This window comes from Amaranthus tricolor, chromosome 14 (assembly GCF_026212465.1).
Source record: "Amaranthus tricolor cultivar Red isolate AtriRed21 chromosome 14, ASM2621246v1, whole genome shotgun sequence".
Classification (NCBI taxonomy): Eukaryota; Viridiplantae; Streptophyta; class Magnoliopsida; order Caryophyllales; family Amaranthaceae; genus Amaranthus; species Amaranthus tricolor.
Genome location: NC_080060.1, coordinates 7642502 through 7667084, shown reverse-complemented (window position 1 = coordinate 7667084; position 24583 = coordinate 7642502). Strand labels below are relative to the sequence as shown.

The 24583-nt window shown below is 36.8% G+C and overlaps 1 protein-coding gene and 1 long non-coding RNA gene across 2 annotated transcripts; one reads left to right on the top strand and one right to left on the bottom strand.

Moving 5' to 3' along the window:
- Positions 1-1997: 1997 nt before the first annotated feature.
- On the bottom strand, positions 1998-4469 carry LOC130799746 (uncharacterized). The gene is made up of 3 exons (XR_009039334.1): positions 4342-4469; positions 3309-3387; positions 1998-2471 (listed from the first exon to the last, which is right to left on the bottom strand). It is a non-coding gene; the product is annotated as an uncharacterized LOC130799746 (long non-coding RNA).
- An 11015-nt stretch (positions 4470-15484) lies between these two features.
- LOC130799777 (AT-hook motif nuclear-localized protein 5-like) lies at positions 15485-24583 on the top strand. The gene is made up of 5 exons (XM_057663008.1): positions 15485-16606; positions 19923-19990; positions 22157-22288; positions 22445-22606; positions 23809-24583. Exons 1-5 carry the CDS (start codon positions 16144-16146, stop codon positions 24025-24027), a joined length of 1044 nt encoding a protein of 347 aa, XP_057518991.1. The 5' UTR covers positions 15485-16143; the 3' UTR covers positions 24028-24583.

The window sequence follows — 24583 nt, the reverse complement described above, 5'->3', positions numbered from 1 at the left end:
CTCCCAGTAGTTGGATGAGTTACCGCCGTGCTGGCTCCTCCATTGCCATTCCGATTGTTGTTCCCATTAAGCCCTCCAGGCTTGAAGCTACCTTGAGGTGTGCGGTTTCCATTCCAATCTCTCTGGTGGTTCGGCTTCCTACTACCGTGGTCGTTTCCATTGTTGTTATTTCTGAAATTCCCCGGTCTGGAGCTTTGTTGCCCATTATGTTGTTGAGCTGGATGTCCATGCTTTGCAAAGCACTCATATTCTCGGTGTCCCAGCTTGCCACAATATTTGCACTCTACCAAATTTCCATTACAATCTTTCCCCGGGTGATTGTTGGGACACTTAGAGCAAAAGAAGACCCTCTCCTTGCCATGACGATCATTGACAACCTTTCGATCACTAGCACCTCCAGACTGAGGCTTACCATTTCTCCTATTTCCAAGGTGTTGGTCATTGAAGCTTCGATGCCTCTTGCTATAATGAAAACTGTGTTGTTGATGGAAATTCTCTTTCCTCTTTTCCCCACTTGGGGCGGTCCCACTACTAGCCTCGGGCTCTTTTCCCTTATCCAACTTGAGCAAGCTCCCAACTTGAGCGGCTCTCTGATACATCGCATCCAATGTGGTGTACCTGTCACTATCAATGTGAACTTGCACCTGGTTCACTAATCCCAATTCAAATCTTTGCATCTTCTTTTCTTCGGTAGGGACGTCGTCAGGGCAGTATTTGACATATTCCATGAACTTCTTATAGTATTCATCCACGGACATCTCTCCCATCTCAAGCCTGGCAAATTCATTGGACTTCTGCTTCCTGATATGCGGTGGGTAGAACTTTTCTCGAATCATCGTCTTGAAATCCTTCCAACTTAGCGAATTATCAGGATCACTCATCACACTATCTCTTGCATTCGACCACCAATAATCTGCCTCTTCTTGAAGGTAAAATGCAGCCTGGTCTACCCTCAAGTGCTCTGGGCATTGTACCACGTTAAACAATTTGTCAAATTCCCGTAACCAACTTTCCAAAGCTGCAGGTTCTCCAGTCCCTGAGTACGTAGGAGGTTTATTCTGAGAGATTCTCTTGCTTATAGAGGAAGCTGTCTCTGCGACCGGCTTGTACTTTGACCTCCTTTCCTCGGCCAGTTCCATAACGAGCTCACGTAGTGCCTTGTTAGAAGAGCGTTGCCTCAAACGTTTGCTAGATAGAGGAGGCATTTCCTGTCAGCATCATCCAACACAAATATAAGTTTATTTCTCATCTATTCCAAAGATAAAAGAAGAGAAAGAGTGGGGTCGGAGATATAACCCACGATCTAACATGTCTACATGTGTACTTCTACCTCTATGATAATCAACCTTAAACAATACTACACTTATCTTAAAGAATTCCAAACACGTACTATATACACTTGTCTTAAAGAATTTCGTAAATGAGCAGTTAAAAGACGGAATTTCGCATATAAGAAATGAAAATTGTCGTATCTAGATTCTCAAGTAACAAATCACGTAATGTATTAACCTTCTCATACCAATAAGGTTCAATTAAAATCACATTTAAGAATTATTATACAAATTTAGTAGATTGTACCAAAAGCTTCACTAACACTAAATAATACTCAATATTGCAAAGAATGTAATTAGCATCTGTTAAACAAACTCATGTTCACCAGGGAGTCATAAGTATGAGCAACTAACACTTATGATTCTAATATCAAATTACTTGACTTATTCCACTTATGCACATGCAATAATCACCACAACGCAAAACATAAGTCGTTTATCTATCCTAGATCTGCCCCAGCTCTCACGCGTGACGTTAACTTCAAACAATTCCTTAAAGACATAAGAATACGAGCGTCAAAGTAGGAACCACTGGCTCTGGTAACCACCTGTAACACCCCTGAATTTCCAACCCCTTAAACGAAACCAGAATCGTGAAGGAAGGGAGGAAATTCGGGTGTTACATAAAAAAGAAAAGAAGAGAAAATACTTAACATAAACGCTAAGGATTAATTAAAAAGGGTGAGTGAGCGGAATTTCGACAGCATCTCTACTGAAAACTGAGGATGTGAATAGAATATATGTAGTTATAATTGATTAGCATGATTAAACTAATCTAAGGCCTATAACGCCTTTCAAAAGAATACGTCACGACGGAACAAATCATCGTCGGCTTCACAAAACTTCAACTCTAACGAGGATCGTGGTTCAAGTGTTAACGCATCGATCTGACGGATACTAAAGGAGTATTCTCCCTACTGTACATCTAAAACTACGCAGCGGATCTATGGATCATACGAGGAGTCACATGGCTCCATACAAAAGAAATTTTACAACCCCAAAAGAAAACTTTACAAGTATCATGGAAGCTACAAGCATTAAGACGATTTATACACAATTGTTACGATCGTACTCCGCTCTTTCCCCAACGCAAAGCAAAAGAAGCTCCTATACCTGACATGCCAAGCTATGATCCTCCTGCTGCTCAACATAATGACCATAGTCATATGCGTCATAGCAGGAACATCATAGAGAGTCATGAGCAAACAACAACAACATGCACACGTCAATAATAAATACAATTATAACAATTATAGTCATCGAACAAACTGTAGGTAACGATATAGTATGGCAATAATGAATCTACTCACTTGTCTAAACACTTCTATTTGTTCATAATTTCTCTTTCAACTGCTAACCTCTCAAGGTATATTCAAGGTAGTGGATCCTTTCTCTATTCATGGCATAGTGACACGGCCAAGGGCGTTATCGGCCTCCCGGCGCCCATTGGCAAAGTATGAGCTCATGCCCCCTCCAGCTGACCCACTCGGGTCCTACCTTCGGGAAAAACTAACACACTGGGGTACTAAACCAGTGAAGAGGCCACCATATTGGGGTTTGCAAGGCCCTCATGGTAACACCTCGGTCAAGGGGCGTTATCGGCCTCCCGGCGCCCAATGACCCAAGCATGCTCATACCCCCCTTACGGTGGTCCCGTCGAACCTCACCTAGGGGACTAATAAATCAATCGGACATAATCCAGCTGAGTCACGCCAACTAATCATAAATCAAGGCTCAATAAGTAGGAAAAACACTTCGATACTACACACAACTATGGTGCGTTCTCTACTATTTAGAAATTTGTTCTCATAGTCTCCTAATGCTTCCACTCTACTTGCCTATATCACTATTTATGACCATCCACTAGCATGACTTACTTTCTGACGTTCTATAATTCTAATACGATGCATATAATCATGAAATATGAATAATACTTTGAAACAATGAATATGATAATTAATTACTGCGTGTACGTACCTGCAAGCGTCAATGCACGACCACAAGTTACAAAAATCGCCCAACTAAGGGGTCTACTTTCCTCTTATAAATTGGGAACCTATACAAGTTAGGAATAGAACTTATAAGTTCTCTTAACTACTTTGTTATACCAGCTAAAAACCAAGTAACCTCTATCATCCATTCACGACAAGTTTCCAATTACTTTTAGCACGTACGCATCTCATTCAACACCAAGCATCATCGTCAATTCAACAATAACACAAGTTTTTCCATCGGCAAAGAATAAAAGGATTATGTCGACTGCTTCATTACATCAACTAACTTTGAGTTATGACGATTCACACTTAAGTCTCACGAAGTTACATATAACTCTATTATGACGTGAGGACAATTCTTAAAGTGGTCAGATCGCAACATTCTTCACTACATCCTCCCAAGTTAGAGAGACTACAATCGAGCATCACTACAAGCAACTTAACAACTTTTTACAATAAGTTGACATCATTCTCATGGCCTTACTAAGATTATGCATTATGACTTCAATAACAACCTAATAAGAATACTTGTAATTCAAAACAATCAAATCATAACAACTAGCAGCTATTTATCCCAATTTAACAACTAAGATCACTTCCATAGGCACTACAATCACCACCATTACTAATTTTCACAACAAAATCCATCAACTAAGTTTCAAACAACTTTTAAAGTTATTTAATCAATCATCACACCATCAAAATATAAGATAGACGTACATCATTTGTAATTTCATTTCTAAATCCAAACCCTAATTATTTCATATTCAAAGATAATACTATTTCTATAACCTATGATAAGATTAAACCAAACTAATACACAATCAACACACATCCCATAATTTCTAATCACACTTCAAACTTTAAATCATGAATAGGTTCAATTCATCAATCAAACTCTTACCCACAAAAGAATTTAATGAAAATCATACAAATTTAACACCAAGTTCATAAACTTAGTAAAATTCTGATTAAAAACTAGCAAAATTACTTAGAGTGAACTTGAGAGAGCTTACAATGGGGTAATTAGAAAGGAGTGAAGACTAGACGGTTAACACCAAGCGTCTAGACCGTGGCGGCTGCTGGCGATTGTGGAGAAGGCAGCGATCATGGCTGCTGCTGGCGAGACACAGCGAAGGAGGAGGAGAGTGTGCTATGGCTGCTGCTTGCGTGGGGAAAGAAAAGCCGGCTGTTGCTGCCGGTTTGGAGGAAGAAGAGATGCGGCTGCGGGGAGGACGGCTGCTGGTGCAAGGAGGGAAGGAAGGAGGCGCACGGGAAAGAACGAGGAAGAAGAAGAGGATGACGGTTAGCTTTTGTATTTAGGGTTTCATGAGCTTCTTTTATACTTGTTTTTATTATTATTATTATTATTATTATTATTATTATTATTATTAGGTTTATTTATTTATTTATTTTTATCTCGGTTTATTTTTCTTGCGAGACCCAACTAAGAGACTCACCTTTGCGGCCTCACACATTTTAATAAAATAATCATTTTGATTCGAACCTCTTTATTTGAGAAATCGTAACTATATTTTTAGTATCTATATAAGTCGACATTTAAATCCGTATGTGAAAGAAATTTATTAAAGCTAATTCGAAAATAATTAAATAATAATTGTAAAATCTTTAACAAAACTATTAAAATATTAAATAATTACGTCATTAATATCTCGGGGTGTTACAGAAGACCTCTGATGAAACTGCTTTTGTGAGAATGTCAGCTAGTTGGTCTTTAGATCTAATAAACGGGAGACGAACGACCTTGTTTTCTAGTTTCTCCTTGATAAAGTGTCGATCAATCTCTACATGTTTCGTTCGATCATGTTGGACTGGATTTTCAGAGATGCTTATCGCTGCTTTGTTATCACAATTTAGAAGGCTTGCCTGTGTCTAGTAAAAGCCTAGCTCTCCACAGAATCTCTGTAACCCCTTTTGCTATCCCTCTGAATTCTGCTTCAGCACTGGACAGAGCAACCACCTTCTGTTTCTTACTCTTCCAAGTGACTAGATTACCCCCTACAAGAGTAAAGTACCCCGAGGTAGACTTCCTGTCGTCCCGATCACCAGCCCAATCTGCATCTGTGTAACCAATAAGATCAAGATTATCATTCTTTGAGTAAAAAATGCCTGCTTCTGCTAAGAGATCTAAAATGTACTTTCTCTGATTGATGAATATCCCTTCCCTTGATCTTAGAACTTCTATTCCAAGGAAGTATTTTAGTTGTCCCAAGTCCTTCATCTCAAACTCTTGGAATAATTTACTTCTGAGTCGGTCGATCTCCTTGGAGTCGTTTCCGGTAATCACCATATCATCTACATAGATCACGAGGCATGTAATTTGGTTTCCACTTCTTCTGAGAAATAGAGTATGGTCTGAGTTGCTCTGTTTGTAGCCGAATCTCTTCATTGCTGCAGTGTATCTCCCAAACCAAGCCCTAGGGGATTGTTTCAAGCCGTATAGTGCCCTTTTAAGTCGACACCCCTCTCCTTGGCTATACTTATCTGAGTACCCGGGTGGTGGCTTCATGTATATCTCTTCTTCAATCTCTCCATGTAGGAAGGCATTTTTTATATCAAATTGAAACAGAGACCACTCTTTATTTGCTGCTACTGAGAAGAGAACTCGAATAGTATCGATTTTAGCCACAGGTGAGAATGTTTCCGAGTAGTCTACCCCATAAGTCTGTGTGTACCCTTTTGCAATGAGCCTTTCTTTATACCTCTCAATGGTTCCATCAGCATGATACTTGACTGAAAAAACCCATTTACAACCAACTGCCTTCTTATCACCTAGTAATCTACACGTCTCCCACGTTCCGTTTTTCTGGAGAGCCATGATCTCTTCGTCCATAGCTTGCTTCCACTTTGGTTCTTGGAGAGCTTCTTTAGTGGTTTTCGGGATAGTATTGGAATAAGAGATGCATTGAAGGCAACATCCGTTTGTGATAGTTGTTCATCATCCGGTCTACCAATAGGATATCAGGATATCTGGGATTCATACTCAGGATCATACCTCTTAGGAGGCATTCCTCTTGTACTTCGAGCGCGCAAGTTATATTTCCTGGGGACAACAACACTACTAAGCACAATGTAGTCAGTGAAAGGAGCAGTATGACTCGGTGTTACCTCTCATTCGGCTGGATGCTCAGGGGCTGGAGTAGTAGTCTGAGGAGATGATTCAGTAACAATGTCAGTGGTAATATCGGTGGTAGTGCCTACTTGCTCTTTGGGAGCTCGACTGTTAGCCAAGGGATGAATCAACCAGCTGAGATCCTCACTCATACTCTCCCCCTGAGATTGAGGTTGGGTGCAGTAGGGAGATTGTTCAAAGAAGTCATAGTCCATGGTGGTATAAAGTTTGTTATGGACAGGGTCATAACATCGATAGCCCTTTTGTGTAGGGCCATCCCCGAGAAACACACATTTGACTGCCCGTGGTTCAAACTTTGTTCGGACTCTAGATGGAAGATGGACATACACAACGCACCCAAAGATGCGAGGAGGAAGGGAGTGAGAAGAGAGAACAGGAGTAAATGTATTGAGTGTGGCAAGAGGAGTCTGGAATTTGAATATTTTTGTGGAGAGTCGGTTTGTGAGATGGGTGGCAGTAGCAATAGCCTCAGGTCAAAAATGGACTGGGACATGAGTGTCAAACATGAGAGCCCGTGCTATTTCAAGAAGGGTACGGTTTTTGCGTTTGGGAACCCCATTTTGTTGTGGAGTGTCGGGGCAGGACGTTTGATGAATAAGACCATGTTTAAGTAAAAACTGTTTCATTGCAAGGGAGATATATTCATCACCATTATCTGAGCGAAAGATTTTAGGTTTGGCATAGAACTGAGTGAGAATCATGTTATAGTATTTTACAAAGACATCAAAAACCTCAGATTTGTGTTTCAAAAAATTAAACCCAGCAGATTCGAGAACAATCATCAATAAATAACACAAAGTATGAAAAACCATGAGAGTCAGCATGTGGGGCTGGGCCCCATACATCAGAATGTACTACATCAAAGGGTTTGGGAGCATGAGTATTACTGGGAGAATAAGAATGTTTATGACTCCTAGCTAGTACACAAGTTTCACAATCTAGAGATTTATCACAACTATTAAGAGAAGGAAAAAGTTGTTTTAGATAACCTAAGGATGGATGACATAAACGACGATGCCAGGTCCTCAATTGGTGAGCAGGAGATCCATGAGCAAGCATTGCACCACTATTTTGAATCATCTCATCGACATAGTATAGTTCACCTTGTTCAGTACCACGCCCAATGATCGTCCCCATCTGAGCATCCTGTACAATACAATTTCTAGAGGTTGAAAGCACAGTACTGTTCAAGTCCTTGGTTAACTAACTAACGAACAATAATTTATGAGATAAACTGGGAATTAACAAGCAATTTTTAAGATGAAGGGAAGGAGAAATGTTGACTGCTCCAGCTTGGGCAACTGGTACACACTCCCCATTAGCCATCTGGATATGTGTGTGATTAGTAGGGTGGGTGGATGAAAAATCACTGGGGTCAAAGGTCATCATATTGGTCGCCCCACAGTCAAATATCCATTGAGAGTTAGTGTTATGACTAAGAAGGCTTTGTGAAGTAGTGTTTTGCGGGGTAGAAGAGTCATTAGGCTTGGAGTATGAGATTGGGCCGGAATATTGTGGGTTGGGGGTTTGTGAGGTGGGTTTTAGGGTTTCTGTATTATAAAAAGGGTTGTTGGGGTATTCAATGGGTTCCATCCCTTTCCCTTCCCCCTGTTTGACGGTTGTGGTGCCTCTCTCTCTTTATTTCTGTTTCTCACCATTTCTGTCTCCCTGTTCAATGGTTACTGTTGTAACAACCGTTTTTTTTTAAAAATAATAATAATAATAATAATAATAATAATAATAATAATTAATTAATTAAAATAAAATAAAATAAATTATGAGAGTGGGGACGAATGGGTTTATTGTTTTGAAGTACTTTTAAGTACTTAGTAATAGTGTGTTATTTCTTTTAATTATATTTTCGTTGTATTTCATTTTTTTGTTAGTTCCATCGATTTTGTTTTTGGGGATGGGTTGGTTAAAGAAGTATCAGGCTAAAATTCATTGTGCTAAACAGAGAATTACCTTTAGAGGCCCTAAGGGAAATTAACTAAACTACCAAGAAACTACTTCCGAGCCACCAAAGACCAAGATTATCTCCGCCCTAAATCTTCAGACCCATCTTAGGAAAGGCTACCCCGTATATTTGTGCCATGTAAAGGACACGAGCATGAAAGAGGACGAGTTAGGAGAGATACCTGTAGTTAAGGAGTTTGTTGATGTATTCCCAGATGAGATTCCAGAGATGCCACCTGTGAGAGAGTTAGACTTCAAGATTGACTTAGTTCCGGGAACGGGACCCATTTCAAAGGCACCTTATAGGATGGCACCTGCCGAGTTGCAGGAGTTGAAGGTACAACTTGAGGACTTGTTGGATAAAGGATATATAAGACCAAGTGTATCACCTTGGGGAGCCCCAGTATTATTTGTTAGGAAGAAAGACGGAACATTGAGACTATGTATTGATTATAGGGATTTAAATAGTGTGACGGTGAAGAATAAGTATCCACTTCCTAGAATTGAGGATCTATTCGATCAACTTAGGGGTGCAGGAGTATTTTCAAAGATTGATTTGAGATCAGGTTATCATCAATTACGAATTGCAGAAGAGGATATAGCCAAAACAGCTTTTCGAACGAGGTATGGCCATTATGAGTTCACAGTCATGCCCTTTGGACTCACTAATGCGCCTGCTGTCTTTATGGACCTTATGAATAAGAATTTTCAGCCTTATTTGGATAAGTTTGTAGTTGTTTTTATTGATGATATTTTAGTATACTCTATGAATCGAGAAGAGCATGAGGCTCATTTGAGGAAAGTTTTAAAGATTTCAAAAGAGAATAAGTTGTATGCCAAGTTTTCAAAATGTGAATTCTTGTTAGAAAAGGTAGCATTTTTGGGGCATGTAATTACAAAAGATGGAGTAATGGTGGATCCCTTAAAGGTTCAAGCAGTAATGAACTGGCCTACACCCACTAATGTGATAGAAGTGAGAAGTTTCTTAGGTCTAGCCGGATACTATAGGAGATTTGTGAAAAATTTCTCGAGAATCGCTCAACCTATTACTAATTTGATGAAGAAGACCACTAAGTTTCAATGGGATGAGAAGTGTGAAGCGGCATTCCAAGAATTGAAATCAAGGCTTACCTCTGCACCTGTGCTGACCTTACCGAATGAAAGTGGAGAATATGAGGTTTATACAGACGCATCTAAGAATTGACTAGGTTGTGTGTTGATGCAAGATGGAAAAGTAGTAGCATATGCTTCACGACAACTTAAGCCGCATGAGAAGAATTACCCCACACATGACTTAGAATTGGGAGCTGTAGTCTTTGCATTGAAAATTTGGAGACATTATTTATTTGGAGTAAAGTGCAAGATTTATACTGATCACAAGAGTTTGAGGTTCTTGTACACTCAAAAGGAGTTGAATATGAGACAAAGACGATGGTTAGAACTCATTAAGGATTATGATCTGGATTTGAAGTATTGTGAAGGAAAGGCAAACAAGGTAGCTGATGCTCTGAGTAGGAAGTCAAGTCATACAATGAATACATTAATTTTAGCAGATGAGTTGTGTGAAGAGATTCGTAGGATGAACTTAGAAGTGGTAGAATATGGATATGTGGATACTCAATTGAATGGAATGACGATTGAATCCGATATTTTTGAGGAAATTAGAGTGAAGCAAGTTACGGATAACTGGTTAACTAAATTGAAGAAGTTGAAGGAGGATGGTCAAGCACCTGAGTTCGAAAGTGATGAAAATGGCGTAATGAAGTATAAAGGAAGATGGTGCATACCGCATGATGAGGAACTTAAGACTAAGATTATGACTGAAGCCCATAATTCGCCATACTCAATACATCCTGGTGGTGATAAGATGTACAAGGATCTTAAGAAGAACTTTTGGTGGCCCAACATGAAGCGTGAAGTTGCAGGCTTTGTGGCGAAGTGTTTAACATGTCAAAAGGTGAAAATTCAACATATGAAGCCGGGGGGAAAATTGCAACCATTAGAAATACCTGGATGGAAATGGGAATCGATTTCAATGGACTTTGTAATAGGGTTGCCAAAGTCAAAAACAGGGAAGAATGCCATATGGGTGATAGTGGATCGATTAACAAAAACAGCAAGGTTTATAGCGATGAAGAATACTTGGACAATGCAACAGATGGCAGACGCGTATTTTCAAGAGGTAGTGAGATTGCATGGTGTGCCTAAGGACATTGTGTCGGATAGAAATTCGAGATTTCTGTCCAAATTTTGGAAGATGCTACAAGAAGCAGTGGGTACGATACTAAAGTTCAGTACTGCATTTCATCCAGCAACAGATGGTCAAACAGAGAGAACGATCCAGACTCTTGAGGATTTGTTAAGAGCATGTGTTATGGATTTTGGTGGATCTTGGGAGGATAATTTGATGTATGTAGAGTTTTCTTACAATAATAGTTTTCATTCTAGCATAGGAATGGCACCTTACGAAGCCCTATATGGGAGAAAGTGTAGGAGTCCTATATGTTGGAATGATGTTAATGAGTCGTTGGGATTAGGACCAGAAATGATTGAGGAGACTACAAAGAAAGTAAGAATGATCCAAGAACGCATGAGGGAAGCGCAAGATCGTCAGAAGTCGTATGCAGACAAAAAGAGGAGGGCACTAGAGTTTGAAGTAGGTGAAAAAGTTTTGCTCAAAGTGTCACCAACCAAGGGTGTCATGAGATTTGGTAAGAAGGGTAAATTGAGTCCTCGTTTTATAGGTCCTTATGAAATATTGGAACGAATTGGGGAAGTAGCCTATAGATTAGCCCTACCTATGAACCTAGCTAAAGTCCACAATGTTTTCCATGTATCCCAACTCCGAAAATATGTCCATGACCCTTCACATATCATACAACCTGAAACCATTGAACTTGATGAAACCCTTACCTTTGAAGAAAAACCAATAAAAATCCTTGATACCAAAACAAGATGTACCCGGAACAAGGAAATTAAGTTGGTTAAGATATTATGGACGAACCAGCAAACCGAAGAAGCTACATGGGAAACCGAAGTTGACATGAGAAAGCGATACCCCGAACTGTTCGAACAGGTACGTTGAGTTTCGAGGACGAAACTTTTTAAAATAGGGGGGTGATGCGAGTCTATCAAAACCGTCCAATCTTGTTTTTCTTTTAAAACATCAGTAGTTAACTTTAAGTTCGAGGACGAACTTTTGTTTTAAGGGGGAGTGTATGTAACAACCGTTTTTTTTTAAAATAATAATAATAATAATAATGAATAAATTTCAGAAAAAAAAAAAATAAAAAAAAAATAAAAACATAACCCACCATTAACAATAACCTCCCACACCATTAACAATAACTTCCCACACCATTAACAATAACTTCCCACACCATTAACAATAACTTCCCACTCTTCCCACCACTCTTCTTCCCACTCTTCCCACTAAACCTCATAACTAACCTCACTTACCTCTTATAAATTAAACCAATTACCCTTAATTTCATTCACATTATTACTCACAATCCCTTCTTCTCCTACAAATTACTTCCTTTATTTTCCAATTGCTTAAAATTCAGTCAAAAAAACGCAAGATTTCGATATTAAGGACAGCGGATTCGTAGACAGAGATTATTAGGAGCGTACGTTGTCTAGGATCGCGTGACAATGTAATTCTCAATGTCCATCTAATTAGGACTATCCCGTTAGTATTATGTGCTAAGTGATAATTAATGTGTTTAAATGGGTGCATGATTTGATATGACATTATTTTATATGATGTTATGCTTAATATATTCTCAAATTATATTTACTATTATTTTTGTCAAACTTGAATTTATAATTTTTATTTCGATAAAATTTATATTATTATTTTGATAACGAAATTGGATACGATTTAAATTGGAAGAGAAATATTTATGATATTAATTCCTATTGCCACCAATTGATGTTAGAATGGTGATTTGGAAAATGAGATTTCAGTTGGATATTCCTGAGATATATATTTATTGGGAAAAATTTATGATCATAAAATATAATGTATAATGCATGTTTGATTTTAAGTTTGTATGCTCGCAACTAATTATTAAAATATATTAAATCACGTAAAGTGTAACACGAGGGAAATGAAGCTCTTATATTTGTTGTGATCCAAGTATAAGGGTGATGAACAGGTTGCCCTGTTTGGTTAGTATAGCTGCCGACAGGTATTATTATTTCTGATACTTGATATGATGTTTGGTCTTCCTTCTATTTGTTGTGATCCAAGTAGAAGGGGTGTGCACACTAGGGTTCCCTGAGACTACTCTGCTGGCCTTGAATTATTTGGGGTGACGACCTCTTGTTGAAGTAGGTATAGGGGTAAAGCCTCGGCCTACTGGCGTTCTCGTTCCCTCAAATTTAAAATTGATTATGTGTTTGTCATTATTAATTATCAATTTAATAAATTGGTTTATGTTATAATATATACATTATTTTCTCAAACTGTTTTCTATTAAACTCAGCTATATGTTATTTTCTAAAATTATTTCCAATTTGATTATATTGTATTTTCTTAAATCATTTTCAAACTTAATCGTCTTACGGGATGGAGTTGGAATTACTCAATTTTTCTGATTTTGGGAGTTTTTCCCTTGTTTTTCTTGCATTCTTGTGTTACAGGTTATTGATTGCATGAGAATCGCGGAGTGAGGATCACTTAGAAATATAGCTTTTACTAGAGTCGTATTTCAGTTTAAATTTTACCTTAGGTTGTTTAAATTTTATATGAACACAAATTACGTTTCAGTCTTTTCTTATGTTGTAAGACCCTTTATTGGATTTAAAGTTATTAAGTTATTTCTTAGTCGTTAAGCCTTACATCTATTTTATTAGAAATAGATGTGGCGGTAACACTCCCATGAGTAGGTTTTGGTTCATGTTTTCATTAAAGGTGTTTTCAAAAGTTCGACCTATTCTGAGGGTGTTACAATTGTTGCCTCTCCTTCCCCCTTGCTCTAGCCTCCTATTCCTCCTGATCTCTGACATGATGTTGACTGATTGGCAGTGCTGAGGTTAGCCTTGCCGTCGGTCCGGCTTGCCGGCGGCTTTCCTTTTCTGTAGATCGTCCCACCACTCGGGGTATCCCACAAGTTTGAAGCATCCCTCCTTTGTATGCTTGGATCCACCACAGTAAGTGCACTGGAGTTTTCTCCGGTCATCCTCTTCTCGGCTTCTCTGGAAAGGTTTGTTTCTCGTGGCTAACCTAACCCCGATCCAATCTCTGAGGGACTAGTTCCCGGTGATGAGACGCCGTTCATAATTCTCCGGCGTGTGATTTCTCGCCTGATTGAGGCATAGGCCGTCTCCACCATTGGTAAAGGTTCACTATTAAGGATGTCCCTTCTTTCTTTGTCTAGGTTGTCGTTATTTCCAGTGAGAAATTGGTACAGTCTCTGTCTTTGAATGTATTTGTTGAACTCGGTTATATCCTTTGAACATGTCATTGGATTCAGCATTCTTCGATCGATTTCTTTCCATAGAATGTTTAGTTTACTGTAATACACTTCGATGGTGTCATTTTTTTGCTTTAATGTGGCTGCCTTTGAACTGAGATCAAATATTTGCAGTTTGTATCTGCCACATCCTAAGAGACTTTCGATTCCTTGCCATAGGCTATGTGCAGTTGTGTAGTCTAAGAATTGATTGACAATGTCCCCATCTAGGTTTTCAATTATCCATGATATGACCATGGCATCTCTTTGCTCCAATTGATTCAAGTTGGGATCCAATTGCGACGTGCATTAACTTGCACCATTTTGTATAGTTGTGGTATGTGAGTTTTTCTGAAATTTTTATTGATGTTGGGTTTTCTGTGTGATCGTTTACTTTGTTGAGTTTCTGGAACATTTGGAACATCTGTTCCATCTATTCTTTGGACATGAGGGTTTGCTGTGTTTGTTCTTCTGATACATCAGCCATTTGCAAGGTAAGATACGGTAGATGATGAGTTCTTCCCGGATCTAAACCCTAAAGCTCTGATACCATGAAGAATTGATGATTGAATTTTTTTGTTTTTGAAAATACAATAGTTTTTCTTATTTCTATTACAGAGTAACCTCTCCTATTTATGCATTAGCACTATCCTATATTGAGAAACTGAATGTATAAAATAACTGCTTAATATTAAGTAACTGAATATTAAGTAACTGCTATTTCCCATAGGATGAGGGGTGCAGTAAGGAAGAGTAGGGGAATTCTAATATTTTTATTTTTGAATTTTTTTTGTTATTTTATTTATTTTTCTTTTTTTCTAAATTACTTACAAAAAAGTCATAGTTTGTATAATAATATTATTGGGTAAGTGATTTAATAGTTTAGATATTTCATAATTAGTGAAAAATTGAGTTTATTATAGGAAAATTAGAGAAAAGTTGAATTATTCAAAGTAATTTTTCCTAAAATATAATGAAAATAGTTACTAATAAATTTTTTTTTGTGGATTAAATATTTTATATTGGTATTAATTTAAGTGGAGAATGGATACGAACTTCAAAGATAAAATATTGAGATTTAATAAAATATGTAAAGTCAATCTTGTTCAACATAGAAAATAAGGGTTAAATATGATCAAAATTATAGGATGAAATTAGAAAATTTTCTGTAAAAGTTTCAAATAAAACGATCAAAAATGATAAATAAGAACATAATTTAGAAACCAAGGGGTGATAAATACATTTACAACCTTCCAAATTCATGAACTTAGATGAGACTCCTAATTTAAATTTGAATTTACCTTTATATTATTCGATTACAAAGTAGACAGAAAAAATACAAATCTTAGGTGAGAATCAATTTTAGAACAATGGTCAGGAGTGATACATCTCTAACTGTGCAATTGTCTGAAAATCCTAATCAATCAATCACTGTAACTTATAAATCATCATGAAAAACAAAAAACATCCTAATAAAATAAGCAAAATATAAAAAATAAATTATAATTTTTAAAATGTCACCGTATCAAATACTTCCACATCAGTGTCATTTGTTAAGTTGACAACTAACAATTGAAAAAAAACTCAATTGTCCACTTTTTTTTTTTTCAATTTTTCCTTTTCTTTTACTTTTCTTTTCTTTGACACCAGCACTCACTGTCTCTCTCCTTTCTTTGAACTCACTTCCACTGTCCTCCCTCTCAAACTACTATATTTTTCCTTTCCCTTCATTCAAATCTAGGGTTTTATTTTTTATCCTCTTTTATAATTTCTGCTTTTCAGTGTTTTTTCAACTAGGGTAGGCAACACAGATTTCTATTTTTTGCTTTCTAGGTATCCAGAACAAATCTGCCTGCTGCTAAGTGAACCAACAACACTTGGATAGTTTCAAATTTTCAATTTTTAAGATCTGTGGTTTCTTATTTTCCCTCAAAAACCCTAATTTAACTCTCCTTTTTGAGATTTTCAAGTTTTTAACTTCTGGGAGAGTTCTAATCTTTACTTTTTAATAATTGTGGGTTCTTTCTACATAACAAGAAGTAATTTTTGGTGACTAATTGACTAGGGTTTCATACATTCTTATAAGAAACCCTTGTAAATCCCTAGCTCATAATTCTCTTCCATAAAGCTGCAATCTTTCTAGCTTTTAGAGGATTTGGGTTAATTTATTGAAATATTTTAGGTTTTGGATTCTAGGATTTGCAGTAAAAAGAATTGTGTTTTGTGAAGAATTTCAGTGAAGTAAATGTATGGATGGGAGGGAAGGTATGGCATTGCAAGGTTCAAGTCCATATTATTTGCATAGAACAATTCCAGGGGGAGTTGGGTCAGGTGTAGGACAACCTGGATTGAATACACCATCTCAGGGTTTTAGACCTTCTTCAAACCCTAATCTTTCGGCCCAGCCAATTGTTAGGGCTAATAATTCTGTGGGTCCTACTTTTAATGTTGAAGGATCTCAGCCCAATGTGCCTCAAGGATTCACCATAACTGTTGCCCCAACTGGGGGTTCATTGAGTGAGCCTATTAAGAAGAAGAGGGGTAGGCCTAGAAAGTATGGGCCAGATGGTTCTGGCCCAGGTGGGGTTTCGGGTTCCAGGACGATGTCATTGGCTCTAATTCCGTCGACCCCGAATTCAGGTACGCCAGGGGAGAAAAAGAAGAGAGGAAGGCCTCGTGGGTCTGGCAGAAAGCAGAGATTGTCCTCTGTTGGTAAGCTCAATTGTTTGTCTAAATTTGAATATATTTGGTTTTGTTGTATTTTGATGTTATTAAAGTTTGATTGTCTATATATGAGTGAACTTAATTATTTTCTATCAACTGTTTTCCTGTTAGGGAGGGGCGTGTTGGGATGGTTTGTCCCATATTGACAAAATTAAAGATGATGTGCACACTTTATAAGTTATTGGAGCGCTTCTTCCCATTGCCATGTGCTTTTGGGATGGTATACTCCTTGGCTTATGAAGTGTCTGCGCCTCGTGTTTTCCCCCGGTACCGTTCACCTATTTTATGTCTTCTGTTGTTTAGCTATCCAAATGAAGGAAATATCATTCTTCCTTTCCCTCCCTTTCCTCCTATCCGAGTTAATGTTGATGTTAAATGTGGGCTTTCTGTTTGATTGTGTGTTATGATTTCTATAGTATGTAGATCATGTGTGCTATACTACTTTACCTATGTTGAAAAATACCTTTATGTGATCCCACATCAAAAAATTGGAGAGAGGTCGATCAATATATATACTTGTTAGGCTATTCCTCCTAATACCAATTGGTTTTAAGATGGAACTTGGGTTTGTTTGCAACCAACTCTCCTCTTATGCAAGTCTAGTATACAAGCCCAATAACAAATTTATCACCCTGTTTGGGAGGGAAGGTGAATGGAAGGATTTGTTTTGTAAAGCATGTGTAGGACTTCTTTGCTCCAATTCCCTTCCCTTATTTTATGTCTTCTGCTCTTTAGCTATCCAAATGAAGGAAATATCATCCTTCCTCACCCTCCTTTCCTCTTATTTCCAAACATAGAGTCAATGTTGCTATGATTTCTATAGTATGTGGATCATGTGTGTCATGGACCCAAATATGCCAAGGCCCAAGATAATTCACACATATGCAAGGAAGGGGAAATCAGTTACACAACAAAGCAGCTGAATACAGAGAATTGGTTACAAAAGGAATATTTTTCTGTTTTCAATTATGATGAGCTGTACTTGTTGATTATTCTTGAAGCGTGTACTTGCTATATATAGTAGAGGGTGGGATAGATGTTGCCTAGGTTTGTAGTACGTTTTTGGTCTTGTACCTAAGGAGTTATCGGGCCACTCGAAGAGCACGAGGGAGTACACTGCTCTCTAGTAATGATACAAGCATTCCACCTTCTTTCTTTCTTTCTTCTTTCTTCTTCTTCTCTCTTTTCTCTTTTCTTCTGTTTGTCATTACTGTGTTAATCTTGCAAGAGTTGATAGCGGCAGGTAACATCATAACAATGTGCTATATTGCTATATACTATAGTACGTAATGAATTCAATTATCAAAAGTTTTGTTTTGTGTTCATGGAAGTATGCTGAAAATCCCATATGTAAAATTATAGGGAATAGTTTTATTGCTTCTTGTAACATAAGTTGGATGTTTGATTTCTTACTTTTAAATCAGCAAGGCAACATTAGATGTTACCAATCAGATAATTAGGTAATACAGATTTATTATGTTTTTACCACTTTTAGAAGTGTCCAATTATTCCTACCTAAAAAAAGTCTCCAATTTGTTAGAAATATTTGGCATGTATATAAAAGCTTTTTTCTATTAAATTCCAGGGTCACATCTTCGTATGTTTATCAAATTAAGTAGTTTAATGTGTGTCAATCTCAAGACATTAATGAGTGAGCAAGTCCGAACTTGTGAGCAATTCGATAGTCTTTTAATCATTATAACTAACATTTTTTGCCACAATATATTGGTGATCTATATGAAGTTGATATTTGTTGATTTACATGAAATGTCTACCAAAAATGTAGGACTGTAAGAAAATGGAGAATTTTATATTCCAAAAAGTATAGGAAGTTTGTTTGATTGTAAGAAATATAAACTTGACTTGAAATATTTACTGAGTTGAGTAGAGTTAGTGCATTTCAAGTTCGATAAGAAATAACTTGACTCATGACCTTTTTGAGTTGAGTAGAGCATAAGTCAACATGTGATCAACTTCTCGATTTCAGTCATCATCAGTTGTTTCTAGCTATTAGAAATTTTAATATGTTATGTCTGGAACAATGATTTTATTTAGAAATTTAGAATCGACTCAAATTTGATATTTGACAAATTACTAAAATTTAATTTTGGTTTTGAGTCAATTCCCCATTATCATAAAAGTAGGTAAAATTGAGAATTTTAGAATGACTTTGTTATTATGGGGCTTGTCCCACATTGGTTGTGTATGCAATTGGTGTGGGGTTTATGGGAAAATGGGCTTTCTCACCTAATAAGCTAGTCTTTTGGGCGAGCTCTCTTTTTTGTCCTATAACAATGATAGCAAAGCTGAATGCAAGGTATAAGACTTGTCCCACATTGATTGTTTATGCAATTGGTGTGGGGTTTATAGGCAAATGAGCTCTCTCACCTAATGGGCTAGTTCTTTTGGTGGGCTCTCCAAATCTTGTCATTCTCAAGCTCTACAATTTGAAATGAATTACTTGTTTCCAAACACAACCTTAATTAATTTGTCTGCAAATTGCATAGTAGGTTGTTTGTGTTTTGCGATGGTGTGATGCTATGCTGATTGCTGAACATTATTACTTCAATAGCAGTTTGATTGTGTATGATTATTGTACGAAGATATTGACTCTTTTATTGTTTCTCTTTTGTAGTTATGATGGAGAGTTAATTGTAGGAAACTTACACAAGGATATTTCCAGCTTTCAAATTAAAATTATGTAATGAAAAAGCTCCCAACAATAGTTGTTTTGAAAGCTAATCATCTAATGCTAGACCTAGTAGTAGATATTTGACATGGACTTTACATGATTTTAAGTTTTAGTCTATGCCCTCCTTCACCAAACATGGCTATTTTCACCGACGAACATTATGTAGAAACTAGAAAGTGTTGTGTTGTATGAAACCATTATGTAAACGTTGGTGTTGGTTAATTTGGAGTTGTAGTTGGAACACTTGTGTCAAACTCTTAGCATCTGTTTTAGGGCTCTTTGTTCGATTTTTTGACTTGAAATCATGTTAACCTCTATTGTTCTATCCCTTGCTGTTTGGTTTTAATATATTTACTGTAGATGGAATGAAATTCTATTGCATTGTTTTGGCAAACCGATTTTGTAGAAATTGCTTTTTAATTGTTTTCTAGATTGTCTAAATTATGTTTTTCATAATAAAAAAAATTGTCTCACTCAAATTAAACATCACTAGTTTTTATTTTTCTTTTGTTTCAAAATCGTGTGGAATTTTTCACTTGTTTTGATAAAAGCTCATTCATTTCAATAATGAAATAAGGACTTACATTGAAATTGCTTTATGACCAATTTCAGGCGAATGGATGAATAATTCAGCTGGCCTTGCTTTTACTCCTCATATCATTCATATTGCACCAGGAGAGGTAAGCTATAATAAGCTTGGAAGCTTTTGTTTGGTATCTATGCCCAATACTTTTTGTGTTTACTAGATGTCCAAAGAAAATGATTTATTCCGTTAACTAGGATGTTATACGTTGAACTTCAAGTCTTCAAGTAAGAGTAGAAAAATTCTATTTACATAAGTTCTTTGAAAATATCCATTGCTTTTGGAGCATATACTTCCTTTGTTCCTTTTTACTTGCACCAAACACATTTTTGCGCAATCCAATGCGTTTGTCGGTTCGTTTATATCTAGAGTCATACATAACTAAAAATTATTGAAATTATAAAAATTTGATATTATGAAAATATGCGACGAGACAAATAAAACAAAATCCCACATTACTTTTTTTTCTCGTATAATAGCCGAAATATGCAAAGTACCATAAAATGATGAATAGTGCAAACATTGATTTGGGTGCAAGTAAAAAAGAATGGCGGAAGAATATTTTAAAGACTTCTTAGATTAAGATGTTAACAGGAACGCTACTTCATAGATTCTTTGTTTTGATGCTTGGTCTTGGAAGTGTTACCGTTTTGATCACCAAGGTTTTAGAACAAGTGCAATTTTGCTAGATTGTCTCATTTCTTAGTTCCTGGAGATGGCATGTGCTTGGTTTGCTACCCCAAATCAATCATTCCTTTATTTTTTATCATGATCAACAATGTACCTTAATTTATCTTAGATATCTTATTATAAATTATGAAAGGAACTAATTTATTCCAGGTACTTTCTTTGTTTCACAATACTTAAAAGCATTGTTAGGGTTTAGTATCCTTCAACGGTCTTTGTTGTGATGTCCAAAATATAGTTAAGTGGAGTCTTTTTAGAAATGTATTAATGCAAAATTACAAAATATCTATGCATGTGATTAATTAAAGATATAAGGGCCGGGAAAAAGAATTGGAGGGCATTAGGCACACAATAAAAAAACCATGCATGTATTTTTGAACGAGATTGTGCTGTATAGCATGCATGTTTTCTGTGTTGTGTGTCAAGTAAGTTTTAAAATAAATTAGTGATCAAGGTTCTGGCACATGAATACGAGATGATTAAGTATTGGGGAGTTATAGCTTATTGTTCTAAAAATCATGGAATATCTTCTGCATTGTTGTCCTACGGAACACATTATCCCCTCAAGATCATTATTAAGAATTACACATTGACATTTTTCTTATTCTAAGTGTATTTAATTTTAACATATTTTAAATTATATATGAAGAAATGTAAAGACATAGAATGTTGTTGAATTTATCTCAATATATATGTTAGTAGTTCTTTAACTCTAAAAGTAATTGGTGATTAAAGTTGTGTGTTGAAAGTGTAAAAGTCAAATGTTGTCCAAAAAACAAAGAGCTTATTTTCTATCGATCATTGATCATAGTGCGAAAATGTGGTTTTGTTCGTGCTTAGGGTCACGTTCATGGTGATGTGATGGTGGTAATGTAGTTCTACCACTCGTGCCTATTAAGACCTTGAGGTATCACTGGAACTGATTTAAAACATGCCTTTTTACCCTTATATGATGCGGGTAATCAGTTTTGTAGCTTTGAAAACCTTTACACTCAAGTACTTAATTAGATGATACAATGCAATCTTTTATTTGCACTATGCCATTGATAGCGAATGTCATTTGCAACTTTATATTTATACTAAGTGCAAACTTTGAAGTGCACGTGATTTAATGAACTATTATAATGATTTATAATTTGGAACACAAGGATTTAGAAAATTGCTCTATTTTTCTATTGCACAAGGGACTCTTCTGTAGAGTCTAAAAGATGTATTTTTTGAAGAATGGAATAATGATATGTTCTTCGAACTGTTTAGTTGATTTTAAATAAATTTGCTGTTGTGTTTGCTACCGAGTTGAGTTGAGTTTCAAATTTCAATACGTTTTGCCAATTCTTGATTATTGAATAAGCAACTGCACTAAAGTGTGATTTCAAAAGTTCTGTATATAACTTGAGCTATTGTAGAAAATTGTTAATTTCCTGCAATCGCAATGCGGATAGTTCTTAATAGGATGTAGAATTAAGCTCTTAGGCCTAAACGATGATTTATTTGCTAGAGTTTGTAGGATGTTTTTATCCAATCCTTCTCTTGTTAGTTATTGCGTAAATTCTGAATTATTGTCTGTAAACTGCAGGACATCGCTTCCAAAATACTTTTGTTTTCGCAACAGAGGCCAAGAGCACTCTGCATTATGTCTGGTAGTGGCGGTGTTTCCACTGTTACATTACGTCAGCCTGCATCGGCTGCTGGAACTGTCACTTTTGAGGTTAATATTCTTGATTGCTTTGAAGAAATTCTCGAGAATATGTATATTTTTACTGCGTTCGCAAGTTTGATGCTTGACATTAGAAGTCTTGCAACAACAACAATGCCATGTAGCTAGTTGACTCGAGTTGAATAATTTTTGTTAATAATTGTGTAGGGACGTTTTGAAATACTATGTCTATCTGGTTCATACTTGGTTGCTGAAACTGGTGGATCGGGTAACCGGACTGGGGGTGTTAATGTCTCTCTTTCTAGTTCTGATGGTCATGTGATTGGTGGTGCAGTTGATGGAAGGCTCATTGCTTCAAGGCCGGTCCAGGTATAAAATTAATTTTTTTTTAACTTTTTAGTCCTGGTACTTGTGATGCTTTGCAGTTGATCCTTACTATTGATGATATTGCCGGTAGATTTACATCTTTGCCCATGGGATCCGTATTAAGGACATATATTTTCTGCAGAACTTATAGATCACACTTCTGTTTGATGACTAGTTCAAGAGTGCATAATTGGGAGATTGTTTGGGGGTTAGGGCCGGCCTTGTGAGGGGGCAAGAAGGGCTTGCGCCCCGGGCCCATCCCAAAAATCTAGAATAAGCCTAACCCAAATTCATATTTATCTTATCATGAGACTCCTACACTTTCACTTCTATATAATAATTAGGGGCCCATAATTGTTATTTTTCCCTAGGTCTCCCGAAACCCACGGCCCTGTTGGGGGGTGAAAATATTGGGTATTGAACTTGTTAGCTTAGGCGTTGTGATTAGAATTATTTAATGAAGCACAAGAAGAGGATCCTTCGTTACTGGAGTGGTTGGAACCCGACTCCGAAGTCCTCTTTAAAAGTTTACTGGAGTAGAGTTTAATCACATTCCTGGCATTCCTCTCACCTTTTCATTTACCTGCATCGTGCTTTTATCCTACATTCCACTTTCTGAGTCTTCTGAAATTAGTCTGTGGTTAGTGTCGTTCTGAACTTAAAAATTGTGTGTAGATGCATACCACTTTTCGGCTTCTGTTATGGTAATTATACAGAGGGTTCCTTTTATCCTACAACAACAAAATCAATGCCAGAGCTTTAATTCCAAAAGATTGGGGTCCGCTACCTATGATCATGGGATGTGGCTAAGTTTTACTGAGCTGGTTGTCACCAACCTACCGCTCACCCTCCTCCTTTATCCGGGCTTGGGAATGGCAATTAGCGACAAGCACTCACAGGCGGAGTTTTCCTTTTACCCTAAAGCTTTTAAATAAAAGGACCATTAAGTTTCGAATTCCAATTATAGTTTCCCAAGTTCAATTTCAAACTAGAATGTGTTTCAATAAGATTCAACTTGCCGTATTGAGCAAATGGAGGATTCCTTGCTTTCTCGTAGGAAAGCAAAGATCCTTTGTTCGACTTGCCAATGATGACTCGGGATTCACGATAGTTTTGTGGTAATTGCATGTTATTAAATTTGAGCACATCCAGAAATTGTTCGGCTTTTAAACTTGTAATGCTTACCCATTATAGTCTTGTATCAGGTTGTGGTAAGCAGTTTCGTTTATGGGAACGTAAAGGAGAAGAGCAAGGAGCTAGATTCAAAAGACGAAAAGAGTTGTGAACAAGGTTCGAGCGATAAATCGTCAGCTCAGCCTCAGATAAATGCTTCTTCTAGTCAAAATATACCGGGCTCGTGGCCTGGTTCTAAAGGACTGGATCTAAAGAACCCCAACACTGACATTGACTTGGCGAGTGGATAACTAGTGATCATAAACGAATCGAGTTACTTGTTTTGGCGATTTGTAAATACATTGTATTGCGTATTTAAAAAGCCTTTTAGATGCATGAGTTCGGAGATAAACTCGATGAAAGTCGAAAGATGATGGCGTTTCCTGACTTTTAGTGACGGTTTAAAAAATCATATGTCGGCTGATTTTGGGTAGCCGAAATTGAGATTGAAGATGAGATAACCGAGTTTAGGTAGCATTGGTATTTGGTAGGGGTAAGTAATGAGTTTTATGATGAGTGTTCTTGTGCTGCAGATTATGTTATAACTTTTATGTTGATTATTTTTAGTTTCTCTTAAATGTTTTTTAATGTTTGTTTTCTGTCATTTTGTCTCTCTATTCATGTCTTTTTTTAGTTATTTAATAATATTTACATATTATTTTCCCTTTTGGATTCTTTTTAGCTTGCTCAGTGCTTTCCAATTCCATCCTTCAGGAATGTTTGGTACATTGGCTCAATGTTTTGTAATTGAAGTTTATGACTTAATTTATGATAAATTTAAAATGTACAATTATTTTAAGGAAAAAT

Bases quoted from the DNA above. Each gene is read 5' to 3' on its own strand.
- LOC130799777 (XM_057663008.1), top strand. From the start codon at position 16,144: ATGGATGGGAGGGAAGGTATGGCATTGCAAGGTTCAAGTCCATATTAT. The intron at 19,991-22,156 runs GTAAGCTATAAT...TGTAAACTGCAG, and splicing joins TTCATATTGCACCAGGAGAG to GACATCGCTTCCAAAATACT. The intron at 22,289-22,444 runs GTTAATATTCTT...ATAATTGTGTAG, and splicing joins CTGGAACTGTCACTTTTGAG to GGACGTTTTGAAATACTATG.